Below are 23,588 nucleotides of genomic sequence, written 5' to 3'. Positions count from 1 at the left end.
ACATCCATAGGAATAGATGAGGACATCTCAGTTTGGGGTTGTATGTGGTGACATCCATAGGAATAGATGAGGACATCTCAGTTTGGGGTTGTATGTGGTGACATCCATAGGAATAGATGAGGACATCTCAGTTTGGGGTTGTATGTGGTGACATCCATAGGAATAGATGAGGACATCTCAGTGTGGGGTTGTATGTGGTGACATCCATAGGAATAGATGAGGACATCTCAGTTTGGGGTTGTATGTGGTGACATCCATAGGAATAGATGAGGACATCTCAGTTTGGGGTTGTATGTGGTGACATCCATAGGAATAGATGAGGACATCTCAGTGTGGGGTTGTATGTGGTGACATCCATAGGAATAGATGAGGACATCTCAGTTTGGGGTTGTATGTGGTGACATCCATAGGAATAGATGAGGACATCTCAGTGTGGGGTTGTATGTGGTGACATCCATAGGAATAGATGAGGACATCTCAGTTTGGGGTTGTATGTGGTGACATCCATAGGAATAGATGAGGACATCTCAGTTTGGGGTTGTATGTGGTGACATCCATAGGAATAGATGAGGACATCTCAGTTTGGGGTTGTATGTGGTGACATCCATAGGAATAGATGAGGACATCTCAGTGTGGGGTTGTATGTGGTGACATCCATAGGAATAGATGAGGACATCTCAGTTTGGGGTTGTATGTGGTGACATCCATAGGAATAGATGAGGACATCTCAGTTTGGGGTTGTATGTGGTGACATCCATAGGAATAGATGAGGAAAGCTCAGTTTGGGGTTGTATGTGGTGACATCCATAGGAATAGATGAGGACATCTCAGTTTGGGGTTGTATGTGGTGACATCCATAGGAATAGATGAGGACATCTCAGTTTGGGGTTGTATGTGGTGACATCCATAGGAATAGATGAGGACATCTCAGTTTGGGGTTGTATGTGGTGACATCCATAGGAATAGATGAGGACTCTCACCATCTCAGCCGCTGCTGAATAAGTCAGGGGAATATTTCATATGCTGATAAAAGATAGAAGATAAAAGATAAAGGTAAAATATACAAAGATGTGACGTAGATAGATGGCTACAGTTTGTATCACTGTTTACGTGTCACTAGCCACTTTCATATTTAAAAATTGGATGTAATAAATGTATCACTAGTCACTTTAACAATGCCACTTAATATAATGTTTACATACCCTACATTACTCATCTCATATGTACTCTATACCATCTACTGCATCTTGCCTATGGCGTTCGGCCATCGCTCATCCATATATTTATATGTACATATTCTTATTCATTCCTTTACAATTGTGTGTATAAGGTAGTTGTTGTGAAATTGTTAGATTACTTGTTAGATATTACTGCATGGTCGGAACTAGAAGCACAAGCTTTTCGCTACACTCGCATTAACATCTGCTAAACATTTGTATGTGACCAATAAAATTTGAAAATTTCCAAAAGACACTTCCAAAACACTCATCTATTTATTTAACTGGAAGCAATAATTAAACAATATTTGATGAATAGCTATTCCATTATTTCACATAATGGTTAGTGTTCTGTGTACTTGAGGTTTAAAGCTGGAACACCAGTAAATCAGACTTCAACAAATGGTGGAACAGATTGAACCACAGATGTTTTCTCTACAGAGAGCCTCTGACATAACCCTGGATCTGTTCTCTGGTGAGGAGAAACCACTTGATGATAGCAGAGGTTTGGAGAGGGAGAGGGAGAGGGAGAGGGAGAGGGAGAGGGAGAGAGAGAGAGAGAGAGAGAGAGAGAGAGAATAGTTTATTATCTATTCCAATTGCTTTAGCAATGTAAACATATTTCCCATGCCAATAAAGCCTTTTGACAGAGAGAGAGAGTAGACAGAGAGAGAGAGTTAGAGAGGGGCAGAGAGAGAGAGTTAGAGAGGGGCAGAGAGAGAGAGAGAGAGAGAGATAGAAGGGGGGCAGAGAGAGAGAGTTAGAGAGGGGCAGAGCGTTTGTGTCTGTAAGTTGTTGCCCACTTGAGAATGAGAACGTGTACGGCTGTGCAGTGATTGGGACGTCGGTCAGTGTGTGGAAATGTTGTGGACAGTCATCTGGTCAGAGGGATGTTAGAGAGAAGGAAGGTGAGGGGATGGGAGGGAAGAGGGTGAGGGGTGAGGGGAAAGGAGGAGGGGGTGAGAGGAACGGTCAGCGGAGAGGGGTGAGGGGAACGGTCAGCGGAGAGGGGTGAGGGGAACGGTCAGCGGAGAGGGGTGAGAGGAACGGTCAGCGGAGAGGGGTGAGGGGAACGGTCAGCGGAGAGGGGTGAGAGGAACGGTCAGCGGAGAGGGGTGAGGGGAACGGTCAGCGGAGAGGGGTGAGAGGAACGGTCAGCGGAGAGGGGTGAGAGGAACGGTCAGCGGAGAGGGGTGAGAGGAACGGTCAGCGGAGAGGGGTGAGAGGAACGGTCAGCGGAGAGGGGTGAGGGGAACGGTCAGCGGAGAGGGGTGAGGGGAACGGTCAGCGGAGAGGGGTGAGGGGAACGGTCAGCGGAGAGGGGTGAGGGGAACGGTGGGGAGCTTGGCTGTGGCTGTTGATTCTTGAAATGTATTTGAAGTGCAGTGGGAGGGCTGGAGAGAGGGATACGGAGGGGGAGGAGAATGAGGGAGGGGGATGAGGAGGAGGTAGATGAGGAGGAGGGGGAGGATGGAAGGGGAGGGATGAGGGGGAGGGGCTGGCCCGAGTGCCAGAGCAGGGTGAGTGCAGCTCACACACACACTCACTCAGACACTGGAGACAGAGACATCACCTCCATGTGTATATGTGCTTTGTGATTCAAACCTTTGCATTTTGGAATTAGACTAATTTATTATCCTTGGTCTAACACTGAGACAGCTTGGATAGACCAACGTTGGAGGAAATTGGAGGACCCTGTGGATAGATTAGACTCTGTGGGAGTAGTGTTGTGGGCATGCAACCGGACCTCTAGCGCTGTGGCGGAGGCTGGGAGAGTCGTCTTGTGACTGAGGGGTTTGGGAAGAGAGGAGAGGACCAATGCTTTTCATAGAGGTAAGAGTTCTGCCTTGGGCTCCTTCAGATGCAACAGAGAAGCAATTCATACTTTTTGGAGACGGATTTAAAACCATTACAATGTAGAGGGAGTGGAAGCTCTGTGAACGTAGAGTTATAATTATTGGTTAGATTCAGATGTGTTATGGGTTGAGCTGCTGTGAACGGATGGACGATGTGTTGACAGAGTCAGAATGGTTAGGCTTAGTTCAGAAGTATGTGGAACGTGATGCGTGTGAGTGGTTGTTTGACGTCAACGGAGGGGAGGTGAGACAGATGAGGCTCTATATCGATGTGTGTCTCTCTCTCTCCTCCCTGTCCGCTCCCACTGTCAGTGTTGTCAGTTGCCAGTATATGTATCAACAGCAAGGCAGGATGTGTGTGTGCAGGTGGTCTCACTCAAACCGTGTTAGTCCCCCTGTGCCCCCCTATCCCTGGCCCTGACACCTATCTGGCCCTGACACCTATCTGGCCCTGACACCGACCTGGCCCTGACACCTATCTGGTCCTGACACCTATCTAGCCCTGACACCTATCTGTCCCTGACACCTATCTGGCCCTGACACCTATCAGGCCCTGACACCTATCAGGCCCTGACACCTATCCCTGGCCCTGACACCTATCAGGCCCTGACACCTATCCCTGGCCCTGACACCTATCTGTCCCTGACACCTATCTGGCCCTGACACCTATCTGGCCCTGGCACCTATCTAGCCCTGACACCTATCTGGCCCTGACACCTATCAGGCCCTGACACCTATCCCTGGCCCTGACACCTATCTATCCCTGACACCTATCTAGCCCTGACACCTATCTGGCCCTGACACCTATCTGGCCCTGACACCTATCTAGCCCTGACACCTATCAGGCCCTGACATCTATCTGGCCCTGACACCTATCTGGCCCTGACACCTATCAGGCCCTGACACCTATCCCTGGCCCTGACACCTATCAGGCCCTGACACCTATCCCTGGCCCTGACACCTATCTAGCCCTGACACCTATCTGTCCCTGACACCTATCTGGCCCTGACACCTATCTAGCCCTGACACCTATCTGGCCCTGACACCTATCAGGCCCTGACACCTATCCCTGGCCCTGACACCTATCTAGCCCTGACACCTATCTGGCCCTGACACCTATCTGGCCCTGACACCTATCTATCCCTGACACCTATCAGGCCCTGACACCTATCTAGCCTTGGAATAACACTCTGCATCAGCTCATCAGGGCAGGCTGTGAGGGACGACCTCTGCCTTTAGAGTCCCCTCTCCAACCCTAACGATCTAGCTACATACTACATAGGGTTAGATATACTCCTATCTACAGGGTTATGGTAAGAGAAACTCCTATATATGTGTGATCATATTAAGATCCTACATCTGTAGGAGTCAGTGACTCTTGTCTGCTTGACTGTTTTCACTATTTGCTCTGATTGTGTTTCTATTGTATTCTGCCTATATGTAGGGATTCATCATAATCTTCAGTGTAAATCACTAGAGCTGTATATGCTAGTTGGTAGTAATAACAGTTACATCTCCGTACACTATTTTTGATATTCCAGGAAATTGCCATATCAAATCTGTTATAGGCATTCATTTTTAAACTAATGTAATAATTTGCATTAGATAAATAAAATATTATTTGCATAGTCATTACGTAACATAATATTGAACTCAAAACATCAAAGAATAAGCAAAACATTTCAGCATTCACAATAAACTTAAAATGGAGATGACTGTGTAATGAATCTCACACTCAAATTTTCTGTTCTCGTAAGTAGCAATACTTTATATTTGGAGAACAATTTCATAGTCCTTGTACCTCCTGCCATCTATTGCTTTGGTTACTTGTGCAACCAATGCAAGTAAGCAGCTGTTGGTCTGGTGTCGTCCGTCTTCTGACCGAGTGTACCGTTCAACCAATGCAAGTAAGCAGCTGTTGGTCTGGTGTCGTCCGTCTTCTGACCGAGTGTACCGTTCAACCAATGCAAGTAAGCAGCTGTTGGTCTGGTGTCGTCCGTCTTCTGACCGAGTGTACCGTTCAACCAATGCAAGTAAGCAGCTGTTGGTCTGGTGTCGTCCGTCTTCTGACCGAGTGTTCCGTTCAACCAATGCAAGTAAGCAGCTGTTGGTCTGGTGTCGTCCGTCTTCTGACCGAGTGTTCCGTTAAACCAATGCAAGTAAGCAGCTGTTGGTCTGGTGTCGTCCGTCTTCTGACCGAGTGTTCCGTTCAACCAATGCAAGTAAGCAGCTGTTGGTCTGGTGTCGTCCGTCTTCTGACCGAGTGTTCTGTTCAAGGATTCAGACGGTGTCAGTGTCCTGCTAGTTTGTGTTGTTTTAGATATTTTTCCCCTCTTACGTTTTCTGTCGCTTTCTTTTACCACCAAGCATTTCTACGTGGAGGTCATCTTAGCCCAGAGACTGTATACATTTAAACTGCCATGTACTTGATCAGGTCATTCTTTTCCTACAAAGCCTTCAGATGTTTCCCAAATGGCACCCTATTCCCATAGGGCTCTGGTCAAAAGTAGTGCACTATATAGGGTGCCATTTGAGATGCTACCCTTCCTATGTTTATTTTATTGAAACTTTATTTAACTAGGCAAGTCAGTTAAGAACAAATTATTATTTACAACAACAGCCTACCAATGCTGGGCCAAATTGTGCACTGCCTTATGGGACTCCCAATCACTGCCAGTTGTGATACAGCCTGGAATCAATCCAGGGTCTGTAGTGACACCTCTAGCACTGAGATGCAGTGCCTCAGACCACTGCGCCACTCGGAGGCCTTTAGTATGTGTCAGTATAGGAACAACACGGCCATACCCTCCACCTGGAGTGGGTTTACATAGTGCCGAAGTTGGGACTTTTTAAAAGCCTTTTTCAAAACAAAATAATGTTTCTCTTGGTCCCTCCGGTCGGCTCTCTTTGGGTTTAAAGGAGCAGAGCAGGGTAGTAAGTTAGACGTTCTGTTTTTGTTTTTGATAAAGACACATTGTGTTATTGCCAACGGGTGACAAGGTGTAACGTGAGTACCTGTGTATGTTGGCTCAGCAATCTGCTGGGGATTTCTCCTGACTTTCCTTACTTGACTTTCTGAAAGCAGAGGTTGGGATAAAGAGGACGGGGGATGGTGGGGTTAGGAATACATTCACAGGAGAATTTCTTAGATTCTTTCACAGGGAAATCTTCTCTTGGTGTGGTCAGAACTGGGCTACACAAAATGTGTTATTTTTATCCCTTGTAATTAAATGTTTTGAGGACAACATATTTCACGTCTAGACACTGTGCTAGCAGGCTATTCCCAGAAATCCATCACAGTTTTCTCTTGAGGACATGACCTAGACAATTATTGTAATGACATGCCTTTAGCAAATGGCTCTCTATCTCTCCGTCCATCTCGTGACTCGGTTGCTTGGCTGTTGGATAATGTCTCAAGGGTACTTAGGGAAAGTGTTTTACCTCACGCAAGGAAAGGGATTGAGCACCTACTGTAGCAAGAAAGTGCATCTAAAATTGGGCTACTTTTTAGTGGATTGGGCAGGATATTGGCTCTGATTGTGCGGGAAAAAGTCAATAGAATCTGGCAACCATAGAAATCCATATAAAACATACAGTTATTGAATTATAGAATATATCAGGGTGGCAGGTAGTCTAGTGGTTAGAGCATTGGACCAGTAACCAAAAAGTTGCTGGATTGAATCCCTGAGGTGACAAGGTAAAATCTGTCGGTCTGCCCCTGAACAAGGCATTTAACCCACTGTTCCCCGGTAGGCCGTCATTGTAAATAAGAATGTGTTCTTAACTGCCTAATTAAATATATATCTGTGCTGTCAACACTGAGTACTACTAACACCACAGAGACCTCAGGTTAGATTAGAAGAACTAATGAGTGCTGTCTTCATCTGGTCCTACTTGGTGAAAAGATGCCATAGCCACTACGTTGTGTGTGTGAAATGAGCACAGTTCCAGTTTAACAGCTTGAGCTTTTATAACCCTTTTTGCATTTGTTGGTTAGAAGCTGCAGGGCTTGTTGTAACTGTATTCAAATTCAAACAAACTTTCCCCATTCATTTCTCCACAGTGATGTTGACTGGCTGAGTCAGGCTGACTGTGATTAACTAATGTGAAGGCATTCAAATGACATCTCAGAATACATTAGTTGACATTAGTTTAGAGGATTTGATTTTGTGTAAATACTTTCCACAACTAGCTAGTTATTGACATGTTTGTGTTTAACTAGACGGATTAGACGGAAAGGTATTAGGCCTACATACTCACATAGGTATACATACATACTACATACTCAGAATCTCGGGACATTTGGTCTCTCTTGTGACAGTCCTTGTGAAGTACCTAATCTTTCAGAAGAAGGTCCCTCCTTGTGACTCAAGAGTGAATTTCCATTAAGTTTAGAGGGCGTCTGTGAAATTCAAACTTTCTCCCCAAACAAGGGTGCTCTTCTCAGGCTATTCTGGGCTTCATTTGCAGGTCAAAGGAGCTCAAACAAAACAGAAGTGGGGTTTTTAACACGTCTAAGGCTTAAACCACTTTATCTGACAGCGACAGAGGGTTCATCCCAAATGGCACCCTATTCCTTATTTAGTGCACTACTTTTGATCAGGGCACATAGAGCTCCCTTAGAGCTCTGATCAAAAGTAGTGCACTATATAGGGAATAGGGTGCCATTTGCGATGCGTCTGGAGAGAGGGCTCTGAAGTGGGTGAACACAGAGATAAGAGAGAAGAGAGACTGAAGTGATAAACGTCTCTTGATGTAAACCGCCACCTCCTTCTTATCAGGTCCTTTAAAAGGCCTGCTTTGAAAGGAACCTAAAATGGCTGAGATTTTGTGGAAGAGTGATGTGTGTGCCTTAGACAATCACAGACACAAAGCTGTGTTATATAAGGAGATATCATGTCCTCGTCCACGTGTACTGTGGTGTCGTCATGGACACAAGCCCCCTGTCCCCAATACAACCTCAACCTATGAACCAGCATTGTTTCACTGTGATTGTGACCAGTACAACAGGTCTCTGAATGTACCGCTCTGTGTCAGTCCACCAGCCTCCTGTCCCCAATACAACCTCATCCTATGAACCAGCAGTGCTTCACTGTGATTGTGACCAGTACAACAGGTCTCTGAATGTACCGCTCTGTGTCAGTCCACCAGCCTCCTGTCCTTGAACAACCTGTAAACCACAGACCTAGTATAGGTATTAAATACTCAGCACTTTTAACGCACGCACAGCTTTGGATGTGACCGGTACAAAAGGTCTCTGACTCAATGTACAGTGTCATGTGATGTAAGGGGATTTAATCATGATTATAAGACCAGATCCATTTAATAGTCAGGCTGTACTCCAGTAACATATCTAATATACTGCACAGGCTTAACTCTACAGTAAGGGCTGTGAGCATCCATCCAGCTCACTGTTAAACCCAGGCCTTCCAGCAGTGATGCTGAGTTGGAGGTATATGATCTGTTACAGTGGTACTTCATGTAGGGATTCAACTCTAGGATTATATTGGCACACTGTACATGATATAAGCACACTACAACCTATCATCTACTGTAACTACAATCTGCCATTCAGACACTGTTGTTTCTTTAGCTAGGCAAGTCAGCTAAGAACAGATTCTAGTTTACAATGACAGCCTACCGGGGAACAGTGGGTTAACTGCCTTGTTCAGGGGCAGAATGGCAGATTTTTACCTTGCCTGCTCGGTCCAGCAACCTTTCAGTTACTGGCCCAATGCTCTAACCACTAGGATCTAGGCTACCTGCCGCTCTGTTTCTATACGAGAGCAGACCAGTGTTTACAAAGTGTTTTCAGGAAAGCAGAAACAGACAACAACGTTTGATATAGAGATGTCTCTCCCAATATATAAAGCCTGACGAACAACTGACTGAATGAGGAATTATTCTAAACGTTGAATTTGGGGGCATTTGATAACACTTTGTCTCCTTTTCTGTCTCCCTCGGGCAGCGCCCGCGTGTGATGAACCTGGAGCGGCCGGTGGGTGTGGGTGTCCGGGGCCTGGATATGGAGCAGCGGACGGGTGTGATGAACCTGGAGCGGCCGGTGGGTGTGGGTGTCCGGGGCCTGGATATGGAGCAGCGGACGGGTGTGATGAACCTGGAGCGGCCGGTGGGTGTGAGTGTTCGGGGCCTGGATATGGAGCAGCGGACGGGGGGGAAGCTGGGGAAACTGACCCTGGGCTTCCAGAGGAGCTCTACGTCAGACGATGACTCAGGTTGTGCCCTGGAGGAATACGCCTGGGTACCGCCTGGACTCAGACCTGAACAGGTGAGCAGCACGGCATCATATTTATCATCATCATCATCAACATCATCATCATCATCATCATCATCATCATCATCATATCCTCATTTGTCTGATGAATGGTCAACCACAAGCTTTCTCTAGTAACTACGGTCACTAACAACAACCACCTCAATGGCATCACATAAAATCAGTAAATGAATGCATGTGTATGTGTTTGGTGCCTGCTAAATCAAGATCACAGTCAACAGCATCATCACCTTCAGTCAAATTAGATGGAGATACATGACTGTAAATATAACATGATGGAGATACATAACTGTAACTATAACATGATGGAGACACATGACTGTAACTATAACATGATGTAGATACAAGACTGTAACTATAACATGATGGAGATACATGACTGTAACTATAACATGATGGAGATACATGACTGTAACTATAACATGATGGAGATACATGACTGTAACTATAACCTGTAAATATAACATGATGGAGATACATGACTGTAACTATAACATGTTAGAGACACATGACTGTAAATATAACATGATGTAGATACATGACTGTAAATATAACATGATGGAGATACATGACTGTAACTATAACATGTTGGAGATACATAACCTGTAAATATAACATGATGGAGATACATGACTGTAACTATAACATGTTGGAGATACATAACCTGTAAATATAACATGATGGAGATACATGACTGTAACTATAACATGTTGGAGATACATAACCTGTAAATATAACATGATGGAGATACATGACTGTAACTATAACATGATGGAGATACATGACTGTAACTATAACATGATGGAGATACGCAGGTCATCATGTCAATGTTTTTATACTGTAACTATAACATGTTGGAGATACATAACCTGTAAATATAACCTGATGGAGATACATGACTGTAACTATAACCTGATGGAGACACATGACTGTAACTATAACCTGATGGAGACACATGACTGTAACTATAACCTGATGGAGACACATGACTGTAACTATAACCTGATGGAGACACATGACTGTAACTATAACCTGATGGAGACACATGACGGTAACTATAACATGATGGACAATAGACAATACTGTGTTGTCATCCATTGGGTGGAGTTGGATGAGTCTAGATAGGCATCACACACACACACACACACACACACACACACACACACACACACACACACACACACACACACACACACACACACACACACACACACACACACACACACACACACACACACACACACACACACACACACACACACACACACATCACAGGGACTTAAAGCCAAGTGACAGGGTGTTGCCATCTTCCTGAGGTGAGGCTGAGATGCAGCGTTGAGTGTAGAACACAAGGGGCCAGTTCACCATTCCTCTGGACCTGGAACAGTTCATGACTCTCCTCCTGGGGAGAGGTAGCGGGGAGCTGTTCGTGACTCTCCTCCTGGGGAGAGGTAGCGGGGAGCTGTTCGTGACTCTCCTCCTGGGGAGAGGTAGCGGGGAGCTGTTCGTGACTCTCCTCCTGGGGAGAGGTAGCGGGGAGCTGTTCGTGACTCTCCTCCTGGGGAGAGGTAGCGGGGAGCTGTTCGTGACTCTCCTCCTGGGGAGAGGTAGCGGGGAGCTGTTCGTGACTCTCCTCCTGGGGAGAGGTAGCGGGGAGCTGTTCATGACTCTCCTCCTGGGGAGAGGTAGCGGGGAGCTGTTCATGACTCTCCTCCTGGGGAGAGGTAGCGGGGAACAGTTCATGACTCTCCTCCTGGGGAGAGGTAGCGGGGAGCTGTTCATGACTCTCCTCCTGGGGAGAGGTAGCGGGGAGCTGTTCATGACTCTCCTCCTGGGGAGAGGTAGCGGGGAGCTGTTCGTGACTCTCCTCCTGGGGAGAGGTAGCGGGGAGCTGTTCGTGACTCTCCTCCTGGGGAGAGGTAGCGGGGAGCTGTTCGTGACTCTCCTCCTGGGGAGAGGTAGCGGGGAGCTGTTCGTGACTCTCCTCCTGGGGAGAGGTAGCGGGGAGCTGTTCGTGACTCTCCTCCTGGGGAGAGGTAGCGGGGAGCTGTTCGTGACTCTCCTCCTGGGGAGAGGTAGCGGGGAGCTGTTCGTGACTCTCCTCCTGGGGAGAGGTAGCGGGGAGCTGTTCGTGACTCTCCTCCTGGGGAGAGGTAGCGGGGAGCTGTTCGTGACTCTCCTCCTGGGGAGAGGTAGCGGGGAGCTGTTCGTGACTCTCCTCCTGGGGAGAGGTAGCGGGGAGCTGTTCGTGACTCTCCTCCTGGGGAGAGGTAGCGGGGAGCTGTTCATGACTCTCCTCCTGGGGAGAGTCATGAGCTGTTCATGACTCTCCTCCTGGGGAGAGGTAGCGGGGAGCTGTTCGTGACTCTCCTCCTGGGGAGAGGTAGCGGGGAGCTGTTCGTGACTCTCCTCCTGGGGAGAGGTAGCGGGGAGCTGTTCGTGACTCTCCTCCTGGGGAGAGGTAGCGGGGAGCTGTTCGTGACTCTCCTCCTGGGGAGAGGTAGCGGGGAGCTGTTCATGACTCTCCTCCTGGGGAGAGTCATGAGCTGTTCATGACTCTCCTCCTGGGGAGAGGTAGCGGGGAGCTGTTCGTGACTCTCCTCCTGGGGAGAGGTAGCGGGGAGCTGTTCGTGACTCTCCTCCTGGGGAGAGGTAGCGGGGAGCTGTTCGTGACTCTCCTCCTGGGGAGAGGTAGCGGGGAGCTGTTCGTGACTCTCCTCTTGGGGAGAGGTAGCGGGGAACAGTTCGTGACTCTCCTCCTGGGGAGAGGTAGCGGGGAGCTGTTCGTGACTCTCCTCTTGGGGAGAGGTAGCGGGGAGCTGTTCGTGACTCTCCTCCTGGGGAGAGGTAGCGGGGAGCTGTTCGTGACTCTCCTCCTGGGGAGAGGTAGCGGGGAGCTGTTTGTGACTCTCCTCCTGGGGAGAGGTAGCGGGGAACAGTTCGTGACTCTCCTCCTGGGGAGAGGTAGCGGGGAGCTGTTCGTGACTCTCCTACTGGGGAGAGGTAGCGGGGAGCTGTTCGTGACTCTCCTCCTGGGGAGAGGTAGCGGGGAGCTGTTCGTGACTCTCCTCCTGGGGAGAGGTAGCGGGGAGCTGTTCGTGACTCTCCTCCTGGGGAGAGGTAGCGGGGAGCTGTTTGTGACTCTCCTCCTGGGGAGAGGTAGCGGGGAGCTGTTCGTGACAGATCACATCACAGTGACCATTGGTTGTAACCCATATCTGAATGTCACAAAACACAGCAGGCAAACTGAATGTCCATCCACATAGATAAGCTAATACTAGACCCCGACCTGCCAGGAGTAATCAATCCACTCCTAATGTTAACTGTTGCAGATCAGGAGTAATCAATCCACTCCTAATGTTAACTGTTGCAGATCAGGAGGAATCAATCCACTCCTAATGTTAACTGTTGCAGATCAGGAGGAATCAATCCACTCCTAATGTTAACTGTTGCAGATCAGGAGGAATCAATCCACTCCTAATGTTAACTGTTGCAGATCAGGAGGAATCAATCCACTCCTAATGTTAACTGTTGCAGATCAGGAGGAATCAATCCACTCCTAATGTTAACTGTTGCAGATCAGGAGGAATCAATCCACTCCTAATGTTAACTGTTGCAGATCAGGAGGAATGATTATGTAAAAAGGGCTTTATGAATCCACTTGATTTGTAAATCCCCTTGGTGGGGAGATGTAGAGTCACATTATTTGTCAGTGTCACAAACTGTGGACATCACAGCACACAGAGAAGAGCAGCAACATGACTATTCTCCAACTCTACTGATGTCTCCTGACAGATTGTATATCTCTCTCTGCCCCCAATATTCTAACAACCCCTCACAGGCATAGAATTACACACAGACCCCCCCCCCTGGTGTGACACTGGGATAGGCATCACACACGCACGCACACACACACACACACACACACACACACACACACACACACACACACACACACACACACACACACACACACACACACACACACACACACACACACACACACACACACACACACACACACACACACACACACACTGCCTTCCACTGAGATCTGACTGAACACAGAATTGAAGCCATCCGAGACAAATCCTCAAACAAACTGCAGCCAGACTTCAGGCTTTAATGTTTAATGTCTGGAGTCTATAAATACAGACGTACTGACATGCCATTCGCCCCTCCTGCAGAGTGCCTGTGATCTCCTGGAAATGTCCGTCTGGAGGAGCGGGGAGAAAGTGGGATAGAGTCAACACTGATCTATATGATTTAAGACAAATAATAACCATGGTAACGCAGGTCATCATGTCAATGTTTTTCAGTGTTTTCCAACAATGACAGTTCTGTTTCAGAGTGAGTCAGTCTGGGACTAGACTATACATCCCATGGTTTAGGGTTCTGTTTCAGAGTGAGTCAGTCTGGGGCTAGGCTATACATCCCATGGTTTAGAGTTCTGTTTCAGAGTGAGTCAGTCTGGGGCTAGACTATACATCCCATGGTTTAGAGTTCTGTTTCAGAGTGAGTCAGTCTGGGACTAGGCTATACATCCCATGGTTTATAGTTCTGTTTCAGAGTGAGTCAGTCTGGGGCTAGACTATACATCCCATGGTTTAGAGTTCTGTTTCAGAGTGAGTCAGTCTGGGGCTAGACTATACATCCCATGGTTTAGAGTTCTATTTCAGAGGGAGTCAGTCTGGGACTAAGCTATACATCCCATGGTTTAGAGTTCTATTTCAGAGGGAGTCAGTCTGGGACTAGGCTATACATCCCATGGTTTAGAGTTCTGTTTCAGAGTGAGTCAGTCTGGGGCTAGACTATACATCCCATGGTTTAGAGTTCTGTTTCAGAGTGAGTCAGTCTGGGGCTAGGCTATACATCCCATGGTTTAGAGTTCTGTTTCAGAGTGAGTCAGTCTGGGGCTAGACTATACATCCCATGGTTTAGAGTTCTGTTTCAGAGTGAGTCAGTCTGGGGCTAGACTATACATCCCATGGTTTAGTTCTGTTTCAGAGTGAGTCAGTCTGGGGCTAGACTATACATCCCATGGTTTAGTTCTGTTTCAGAGTGAGTCAGTCTGGGGATAGGCTATACATCCCATGGTTTAGAGTTCTGTTTCAGAGTGAGTCAGTCTGGGGATAGGCTATACATCCCATGGTTTAGAGTTCTGTTTCAGAGTGAGTCAGTCTAGGGACTAGGCTATACATCCCATGGTTTAGAGTTCTGTTTCAGAGTGAGTCAGTCTGGGGCTAGGCTATACATCCCATGGTTTAGAGTTCTGTTTCAGAGTGAGTCAGTCTGGGGCTAGACTATACATCCCATGGTTTAGAGTTCTGTTTCAGAGTGAGTCAGTCTGGGGCTAGGCTATACATCCCATGGTTTAGAGTTCTGTTTCAGAGTGAGTCAGTCTGGGGATAGGCTATACATCCCATGGATTAGAGTTATGTTTCAGAGTGAGTCAGTCTGGGACTAGGCTATACATCCCATGGTTTAGAGTTCTGTTTCAGAGTGAGTCAGTCTGGGGCTAGGCTATACATCCCATGGTTTAGAGTTCTGTCTCAGAGTGAGTCAGTCTAGGGATAGACTATACATCCCATGGTTTAGAGTTCTGTTTCAGAGTGAGTCAGTCTGGGGCTAGACTATACATCCCATGGTTTAGTTCTGTTTCAGAGTGAGTCAGTCTGGGACTAGGCTATACATCCCATGGTTTAGAGTTCTGTTTCAGAGTGAGTCAGTCTGAGGCTAGACTATACATCCCATGGTTTAGAGTTCTGTTTCAGAGTGAGTCAGTCTGGGGCTAGGCTATACATCCCATGGTTTAGAGTTCTGTTTCAGAGTGAGTCAGTTTGGGGCTAGGCTATACATCCCATGGTTTAGTTCTGTTTCAGAGTGAGTCAGTCTGGGACTAGACTATACATCCCATGGTTTAGTTCTGTTTCAGAGTGAGTCAGTCTGGGGCTAGACTATACATCCCATGGTTTAGTTCTGTTTCAGAGGGAGTCAGTCTGGGACTAGGCTATACATCCCATGGTTTAGAGTTCTGTTTCAGAGTGAGTCAGTCTGGGGCTAGACTATACATCCCATGGTTTAGTTCTGTTTCAGAGTGAGTCAGTCTGGGGATAGACTATACATCCCATGGTTTAGAGTTCTGTTTCAGAGTGAGTCAGTCTGGGGCTAGACTATACATCCCATGGTTTAGAGTTCTGTTTCAGAGTGAGTCAGTCTGGGGATAGACTATACATCCCATGGATTAGAGTTATGTTTCAGAGTGAGTCAGTCTGGGGCTAGGCTATACATCCCATGGTTTAGTTCTGTTTCAGAGTGAGTCAGTCTGGGGCTAGACTATACATCCCATGGTTTAGTTCTGTTTCAGAGTGAGTCAGTCTGGGGATAGACTATACATCCCATGGTTTAGAGTTCTGTTTCAGAGTGAGTCAGTCTGGGGCTAGGCTATACATCCCATGGATTAGAGTTATGTTTCAGAGTGAGTCAGTCTGGGGCTAGACTATACATCCCATGGTTTATAGTTCTGTTTCAGAGTGAGTCAGTCTGGGGCTAGGCTATACATCCCATGGTTTAGAGTTCTGTTTCAGAGTGAGTCAGTCTGGGACTAGGCTATACATCCCATGGTTTATAGTTCTGTTTCAGAGTGAGTCAGTCTGGGGCTAGGCTATACATCCCATGGTTTAGAGTTCTGTTTCAGAGTGAGTCAGTCTGGGACTAGGCTATACATCCCATGGTTTATAGTTCTGTTTCAGAGTGAGTCAGTTTGGGGCTAGGCTATACATCCCATGGATTAGAGTTCTGTTTCAGAGTGAGTCAGTCTGGGGCTAGACTATATATCCCATGGTTTAGAGTTATGTTTCAGAGTGAGTCAGTCTGAGGCTAGGCTATACATCCCATGGTTTAGAGTTCTGTTTCAGAGTGAGTCAGTCTGGGACTAGGCTATACATCCCATGGTTTATAGTTCTGTTTCAGAGTGAGTCAGTTTGGGGCTAGGCTATACATCCCATGGATTAGAGTTCTGTTTCAGAGTGAGTCAGTCTGGGGCTAGACTATATATCCCATGGTTTAGAGTTATGTTTCAGAGTGAGTCAGTCTGAGGCTAGGCTATACATCCCATGGTTTAGAGTTCTGTTTCAGAGTGAGTCAGTCTAGGGATAGACTATACATCCCATGGTTTAGAGTTCTGTTTCAGAGTGAGTCAGTCTGGGGATAGACTATACATCCCATGGTTTAGAGTTCTGTTTCAGAGTGAGTCAGTCTAGGGATAGACTATACATCCCATGGTTTAGAGTTCTGTTTCAGAGTGAGTCAGTCTGGGGCTAGACTATACATCCCATGGTTTAGAGTTCTGTTTCAGAGTGAGTCAGTCTGGGACTAGGATATACATCCCATGGTTTAGAGTTCTGTTTCAGAGTGAGTCAGTCTGGGGCTAGACTATACATCCCATGGTTTAGAGTTCTGTTTCAGAGTGAGTCAGTCTGGGGCTAGGCTATACATCCCATGGTTTAGAGTTCTGTTTCAGAGTGAGTCAGTCTGGGGCTAGGCTATACATCCCATGGTTTAGTTCTGTTTCAGAGTGAGTCAGTCTGGGGCTAGACTATACATCCCATGGTTTAGAGTTCTGTTTCAGAGTGAGTCAGTCTGGGGCTAGGCTATACATCCCATGGTTTAGAGTTCTATTTCAGAGGGAGTCAGTCTGGGACTAGGATATACATCCCATGGTTTAGAGTTCTGTTTCAGAGTGAGTCAGTCTGGGGCTAGACTATACATCCCATGGTTTAGAGTTCTGTTTCAGAGTGAGTCAGTCTGGGGCTAGACTATACATCCCATGGTTTAGAGTTCTATTTCAGAGGGAGTCAGTCTGGGACTAAGCTATACATCCCATGGTTTAGAGTTCTGTTTCAGAGTGAGTCAGTCTGGGGCTAGACTATACATCCCATGGTTTAGTTCTGTTTCAGAGGGAGTCAGTCTGGGACTAGGCTATACATCCCATGGTTTAGAGTTCTGTTTCAGAGTGAGTCAGTCTGGGGCTAGACTATACATCCCATGGTTTAGTTCTGTTTCAGAGTGAGTCAGTCTGGGGATAGACTATACATCCCATGGTTTAGAGTTCTGTTTCAGAGTGAGTCAGTCTGGGGCTAGACTATACATCCCATGGTTTAGAGTTCTGTTTCAGAGTGAGTCAGTCTGGGGATAGACTATACATCCCATGGATTAGAGTTATGTTTCAGAGTGAGTCAGTCTGGGGCTAGGCTATACATCCCATGGTTTAGTTCTGTTTCAGAGTGAGTCAGTCTGGGGCTAGACTATACATCCCATGGTTTAGTTCTGTTTCAGAGTGAGTCAGTCTGGGGATAGACTATACATCCCATGGTTTAGAGTTCTGTTTCAGAGTGAGTCAGTCTGGGGCTAGGCTATACATCCCATGGATTAGAGTTATGTTTCAGAGTGAGTCAGTCTGGGGCTAGACTATACATCCCATGGTTTATAGTTCTGTTTCAGAGTGAGTCAGTCTGGGGCTAGGCTATACATCCCATGGTTTAGAGTTCTGTTTCAGAGTGAGTCAGTCTGGGACTAGGCTATACATCCCATGGTTTATAGTTCTGTTTCAGAGTGAGTCAGTCTGGGGCTAGGCTATACATCCCATGGTTTAGAGTTCTGTTTCAGAGTGAGTCAGTCTGGGACTAGGCTATACATCCCATGGTTTATAGTTCTGTTTCAGAGTGAGTCAGTTTGGGGCTAGGCTATACATCCCATGGATTAGAGTTCTGTTTCAGAGTGAGTCAGTCTGGGGCTAGACTATATATCCCAAGGTTTAGAGTTATGTTTCAGAGTGAGTCAGTCTGAGGCTAGGCTATACATCCCATGGTTTAGAGTTCTGTTTCAGAGTGAGTCAGTCTGGGACTAGGCTATACATCCCATGGTTTATAGTTCTGTTTCAGAGTGAGTCAGTTTGGGGCTAGGCTATACATCCCATGGATTAGAGTTCTGTTTCAGAGTGAGTCAGTCTGGGGCTAGACTATATATCCCATGGTTTAGAGTTATGTTTCAGAGTGAGTCAGTCTGAGGCTAGGCTATACATCCCATGGTTTAGAGTTCTGTTTCAGAGTGAGTCAGTCTAGGGATAGACTATACATCCCATGGTTTAGAGTTCTGTTTCAGAGTGAGTCAGTCTGGGGATAGACTATACATCCCATGGTTTAGAGTTCTGTTTCAGAGTGAGTCAGTCTAGGGATAGACTATACATCCCATGGTTTAGAGTTCTGTTTCAGAGTGAGTCAGTCTGGGGCTAGACTATACATCCCATGGTTTAGAGTTCTGTTTCAGAGTGAGTCAGTCTGGGACTAGGATATACATCCCATGGTTTAGAGTTCTGTTTCAGAGTGAGTCAGTCTGGGGCTAGACTATACATCCCATGGTTTAGAGTTCTGTTTCAGAGTGAGTCAGTCTGGGGCTAGGCTATACATCCCATGGTTTAGAGTTCTGTTTCAGAGTGAGTCAGTCTGGGGCTAGGCTATACATCCCATGGTTTAGTTCTGTTTCAGAGTGAGTCAGTCTGGGGCTAGACTATACATCCCATGGTTTAGAGTTCTGTTTCAGAGTGAGTCAGTCTGGGGCTAGGCTATACATCCCATGGTTTAGAGTTCTATTTCAGAGGGAGTCAGTCTGGGACTAGGATATACATCCCATGGTTTAGAGTTCTGTTTCAGAGTGAGTCAGTCTGGGGCTAGACTATACATCCCATGGTTTAGAGTTCTGTTTCAGAGTGAGTCAGTCTGGGGCTAGACTATACATCCCATGGTTTAGAGTTCTATTTCAGAGGGAGTCAGTCTGGGACTAAGCTATACATCCCATGGTTTAGAGTTCTATTTCAGAGGGAGTCAGTCTGGGACTAGGCTATACATCCCATGGTTTAGAGTTCTGTTTCAGAGTGAGTCAGTCTGGGGCTAGACTATACATCCCATGGTTTAGAGTTCTGTTTCAGAGTGAGTCAGTCTGGGGCTAGGCTATACATCCCATGGTTTAGAGTTCTGTTTCAGAGTGAGTCAGTCTGGGGCTAGACTATACATCCCATGGTTTAGAGTTCTGTTTCAGAGTGAGTCAGTCTGGGGCTAGACTATACATCCCATGGTTTAGTTCTGTTTCAGAGTGAGTCAGTCTGGGGCTAGACTATACATCCCATGGTTTAGTTCTGTTTCAGAGTGAGTCAGTCTGGGGATAGGCTATACATCCCATGGTTTAGAGTTCTGTTTCAGAGTGAGTCAGTCTGGGGATAGGCTATACATCCCATGGTTTAGAGTTCTGTTTCAGAGTGAGTCAGTCTGGGACTAGGCTATACATCCCATGGTTTAGAGTTCTGTTTCAGAGTGAGTCAGTCTGGGGCTAGGCTATACATCCCATGGTTTAGAGTTCTGTTTCAGAGTGAGTCAGTCTGGGGCTAGACTATACATCCCATGGTTTAGAGTTCTGTTTCAGAGTGAGTCAGTCTGGGGCTAGGCTATACATCCCATGGTTTAGAGTTCTGTTTCAGAGTGAGTCAGTCTGGGGATAGGCTATACATCCCATGGATTAGAGTTATGTTTCAGAGTGAGTCAGTCTGGGACTAGGCTATACATCCCATGGTTTAGAGTTCTGTTTCAGAGTGAGTCAGTCTGGGGCTAGGCTATACATCCCATGGTTTAGAGTTCTGTCTCAGAGTGAGTCAGTCTAGGGATAGACTATACATCCCATGGTTTAGAGTTCTGTTTCAGAGTGAGTCAGTCTGGGGCTAGACTATACATCCCATGGTTTAGTTCTGTTTCAGAGTGAGTCAGTCTGGGACTAGGCTATACATCCCATGGTTTAGAGTTCTGTTTCAGAGTGAGTCAGTCTGAGGCTAGACTATACATCCCATGGTTTAGAGTTCTGTTTCAGAGTGAGTCAGTCTGGGGCTAGGCTATACATCCCATGGTTTAGAGTTCTGTTTCAGAGTGAGTCAGTTTGGGGCTAGGCTATACATCCCATGGTTTAGTTCTGTTTCAGAGTGAGTCAGTCTGGGACTAGACTATACATCCCATGGTTTAGTTCTGTTTCAGAGTGAGTCAGTCTGGGGCTAGACTATACATCCCATGGTTTAGTTCTGTTTCAGAGGGAGTCAGTCTGGGACTAGGCTATACATCCCATGGTTTAGAGTTCTGTTTCAGAGTGAGTCAGTCTGGGGCTAGACTATACATCCCATGGTTTAGTTCTGTTTCAGAGTGAGTCAGTCTGGGGATAGACTATACATCCCATGGTTTAGAGTTCTGTTTCAGAGTGAGTCAGTCTGGGGCTAGACTATACATCCCATGGTTTAGAGTTCTGTTTCAGAGTGAGTCAGTCTGGGGCTAGGCTATACATCCCATGGTTTAGAGTTCTGTTTCAGAGTGAGTCAGTCTGGGGATAGACTATACATCCCATGGTTTAGTTCTGTTTCAGAGTGAGTCAGTCTGGGGCTAGACTATACATCCCATGGTTTAGTTCTGTTTCAGAGTGAGTCAGTCTGGGGATAGACTATACATCCCATGGATTAGAGTTATGTTTCAGAGTGAGTCAGTCTGGGGCTAGGCTATACATCCCATGGTTTAGTTCTGTTTCAGAGTGAGTCAGTCTGGGGCTAGACTATACATCCCATGGTTTAGTTCTGTTTCAGAGTGAGTCAGTCTGGGGATAGACTATACATCCCATGGTTTAGAGTTCTGTTTCAGAGTGAGTCAGTCTGGGGCTAGGCTATACATCCCATGGATTAGAGTTATGTTTCAGAGTGAGTCAGTCTGGGGCTAGACTATACATCCCATGGTTTATAGTTCTGTTTCAGAGTGAGTCAGTCTGGGGCTAGGCTATACATCCCATGGTTTAGAGTTCTGTTTCAGAGTGAGTCAGTCTGGGACTAGGCTATACATCCCATGGTTTATAGTTCTGTTTCAGAGTGAGTCAGTTTGGGGCTAGGCTATACATCCCATGGATTAGAGTTCTGTTTCAGAGTGAGTCAGTCTGGGGCTAGACTATATATCCCATGGTTTAGAGTTATGTTTCAGAGTGAGTCAGTCTGAGGCTAGGCTATACATCCCATGGTTTAGAGTTCTGTTTCAGAGTGAGTCAGTCTGGGACTAGGCTATACATCCCATGGTTTATAGTTCTGTTTCAGAGTGAGTCAGTTTGGGGCTAGGCTATACATCCCATGGATTAGAGTTCTGTTTCAGAGTGAGTCAGTCTGGGGCTAGACTATATATCCCATGGTTTAGAGTTATGTTTCAGAGTGAGTCAGTCTGATGCTAGGCTATACATCCCATGGTTTAGAGTTCTGTTTCAGAGTGAGTCAGTCTAGGGATAGACTATACATCCCATGGTTTAGAGTTCTGTTTCAGAGTGAGTCAGTCTGGGGATAGACTATACATCCCATGGTTTAGAGTTCTGTTTCAGAGTGAGTCAGTCTAGGGATAGACTATACATCCCATGGTTTAGAGTTCTGTTTCAGAGTGAGTCAGTCTGGGGCTAGACTATACATCCCATGGTTTAGAGTTCTGTTTCAGAGTGAGTCAGTCTGGGACTAGGATATACATCCCATGGTTTAGAGTTCTGTTTCAGAGTGAGTCAGTCTGGGGCTAGACTATACATCCCATGGTTTAGAGTTCTGTTTCAGAGTGAGTCAGTCTGGGGCTAGGCTATACATCCCATGGTTTAGAGTTCTGTTTCAGAGTGAGTCAGTCTGGGGCTAGGCTATACATCCCATGGTTTAGTTCTGTTTCAGAGTGAGTCAGTCTGGGGCTAGACTATACATCCCATGGTTTAGAGTTCTGTTTCAGAGTGAGTCAGTCTGGGGCTAGGCTATACATCCCATGGTTTAGAGTTCTATTTCAGAGGGAGTCAGTCTGGGACTAGGATATACATCCCATGGTTTAGAGTTCTGTTTCAGAGTGAGTCAGTCTGGGGCTAGACTATACATCCCATGGTTTAGAGTTCTGTTTCAGAGTGAGTCAGTCTGGGGCTAGACTATACATCCCATGGTTTAGGGGTTCATAGTTTTATTTTTGGGTACTACCATCCTATTACCTCGTGTTTTTGCTGGAATGTTGTTGAAATATATTTGTCTCAGTTGCTTCCCTCTATTTTCTCTGACTGTTAAAACCAGTCAACTATTAAGTCCCAATGTGGCATAAACTGTACACTCATACAAAAAAGGTTCCAAAACAGTTCTACAGCTGTCTCCATAGGAGAACCCCTTGTGGTTCTAGGTAGGTTCCATCCTTTGAAGAACCTTTTTCGGTTCCAGGTAGAACTTTTTTGAGTTCCATGTAGAAGAGGGTTCTACATGGAACTCAAAAGGGTTCTACCTGGAACCAAACAGGGTTCTTCAAAGAATCATCCTACGGGGACAGCCAAAGAAACCAAGGTGCTGTCTAGAACCTAAAATGGTTCTAAGTGTGTACAAGCTATTATAAATATATGTTCACATCCTGTTTCAGTTAGTGCACTAACATGCAAACTCAGCAGATCGTTACTGTGGCCTGTTAGCCTGTGGGGCTAGAGTGGTTGAGAGTTTTTTATGCCTCCTTCCTAGTGATACTGACTGTGTGGCTGTAGCATCATTAAGACTGGCTGCTTTCTTTACAGTTCAGCTCCGACTGCAAACAGGGCTGGCCTCTGACTCCAGGCTATGTGGCACTTTCCCAAAAGCTCTTCTCTCTCTCTCTCTCTCTCTCTCTCTCTCTCTCTCTCTCTCTCTCTCTCTCTCTCTCTCTCTCTCTCTCTCTCTCTCTCTCTCTCTCTCTCTCTCTCTCTCTCTCTCTCTCTCTCTCTCTCTCTCTCTCTCTCTCTCTCTCTCTCTCTCTCTCTCTCTCTCTCTCTCTCTCTCTCTCTCTCTCTCTCTCTCTCTCTCTCTCTCTCTCTCTCTCTCTCTCTCTCTCTCTCTCTCTCTCTCTCTTCCTTCAATCTCTCCCCCACCCTCTCATTAACCATGAGCACACATGGAAGTAATGAAGGTCTGAAATCAACAGGAGGCCTCCCAAGCCAAATACCTTGTTTTTGTAACCTTACCCCCCCCCCCCACCCAGTCCCCCTTGTTTCCCAGCCCTTCACTCTCTACACCTCTAGAATGTGTGGAGGCAAAACAGGTCTTCATATTCATAGATAGTCATGGAGCCATGGTGGAGAGATGGAAACATGAATCCAGAACATGTAGTTGGTTGGTGGGATAACTATTGT

The 23,588-nt window shown here is 46.5% G+C and overlaps 1 protein-coding gene across 2 annotated transcripts in view; it reads left to right on the top strand.

The window, feature by feature from the left end:
- The window catches only part of LOC120038650 (prickle-like protein 1), a 74,840-nt gene that overhangs the window by 29,149 nt on the left and 22,103 nt on the right, over window positions 1-23,588 (top strand). The window contains exons 1-2 of one of the 2 annotated variants that reach the window (XM_038984306.1): window positions 2,781-3,050; window positions 9,042-9,362. In XM_038984306.1, the coding sequence (XP_038840234.1) occupies window positions 3,036-3,050; window positions 9,042-9,362 (336 nt within the window). In that variant the 5' untranslated portion in view covers window positions 2,781-3,035. Of the gene's footprint in view, window positions 1-2,780; window positions 3,051-9,041; window positions 9,363-23,588 lie in introns of those variants that run through there. The other variant, XM_038984307.1, reaches the window with a different exon arrangement.

Source organism: Salvelinus namaycush, unplaced genomic scaffold (assembly GCF_016432855.1).
Source record: "Salvelinus namaycush isolate Seneca unplaced genomic scaffold, SaNama_1.0 Scaffold229, whole genome shotgun sequence".
Taxonomy (NCBI): Eukaryota; Metazoa; Chordata; class Actinopteri; order Salmoniformes; family Salmonidae; genus Salvelinus; species Salvelinus namaycush.
The sequence above is the reverse complement of the archived record's forward strand: the minus strand, read 5'-3'. Positions and strand labels throughout refer to the sequence as shown.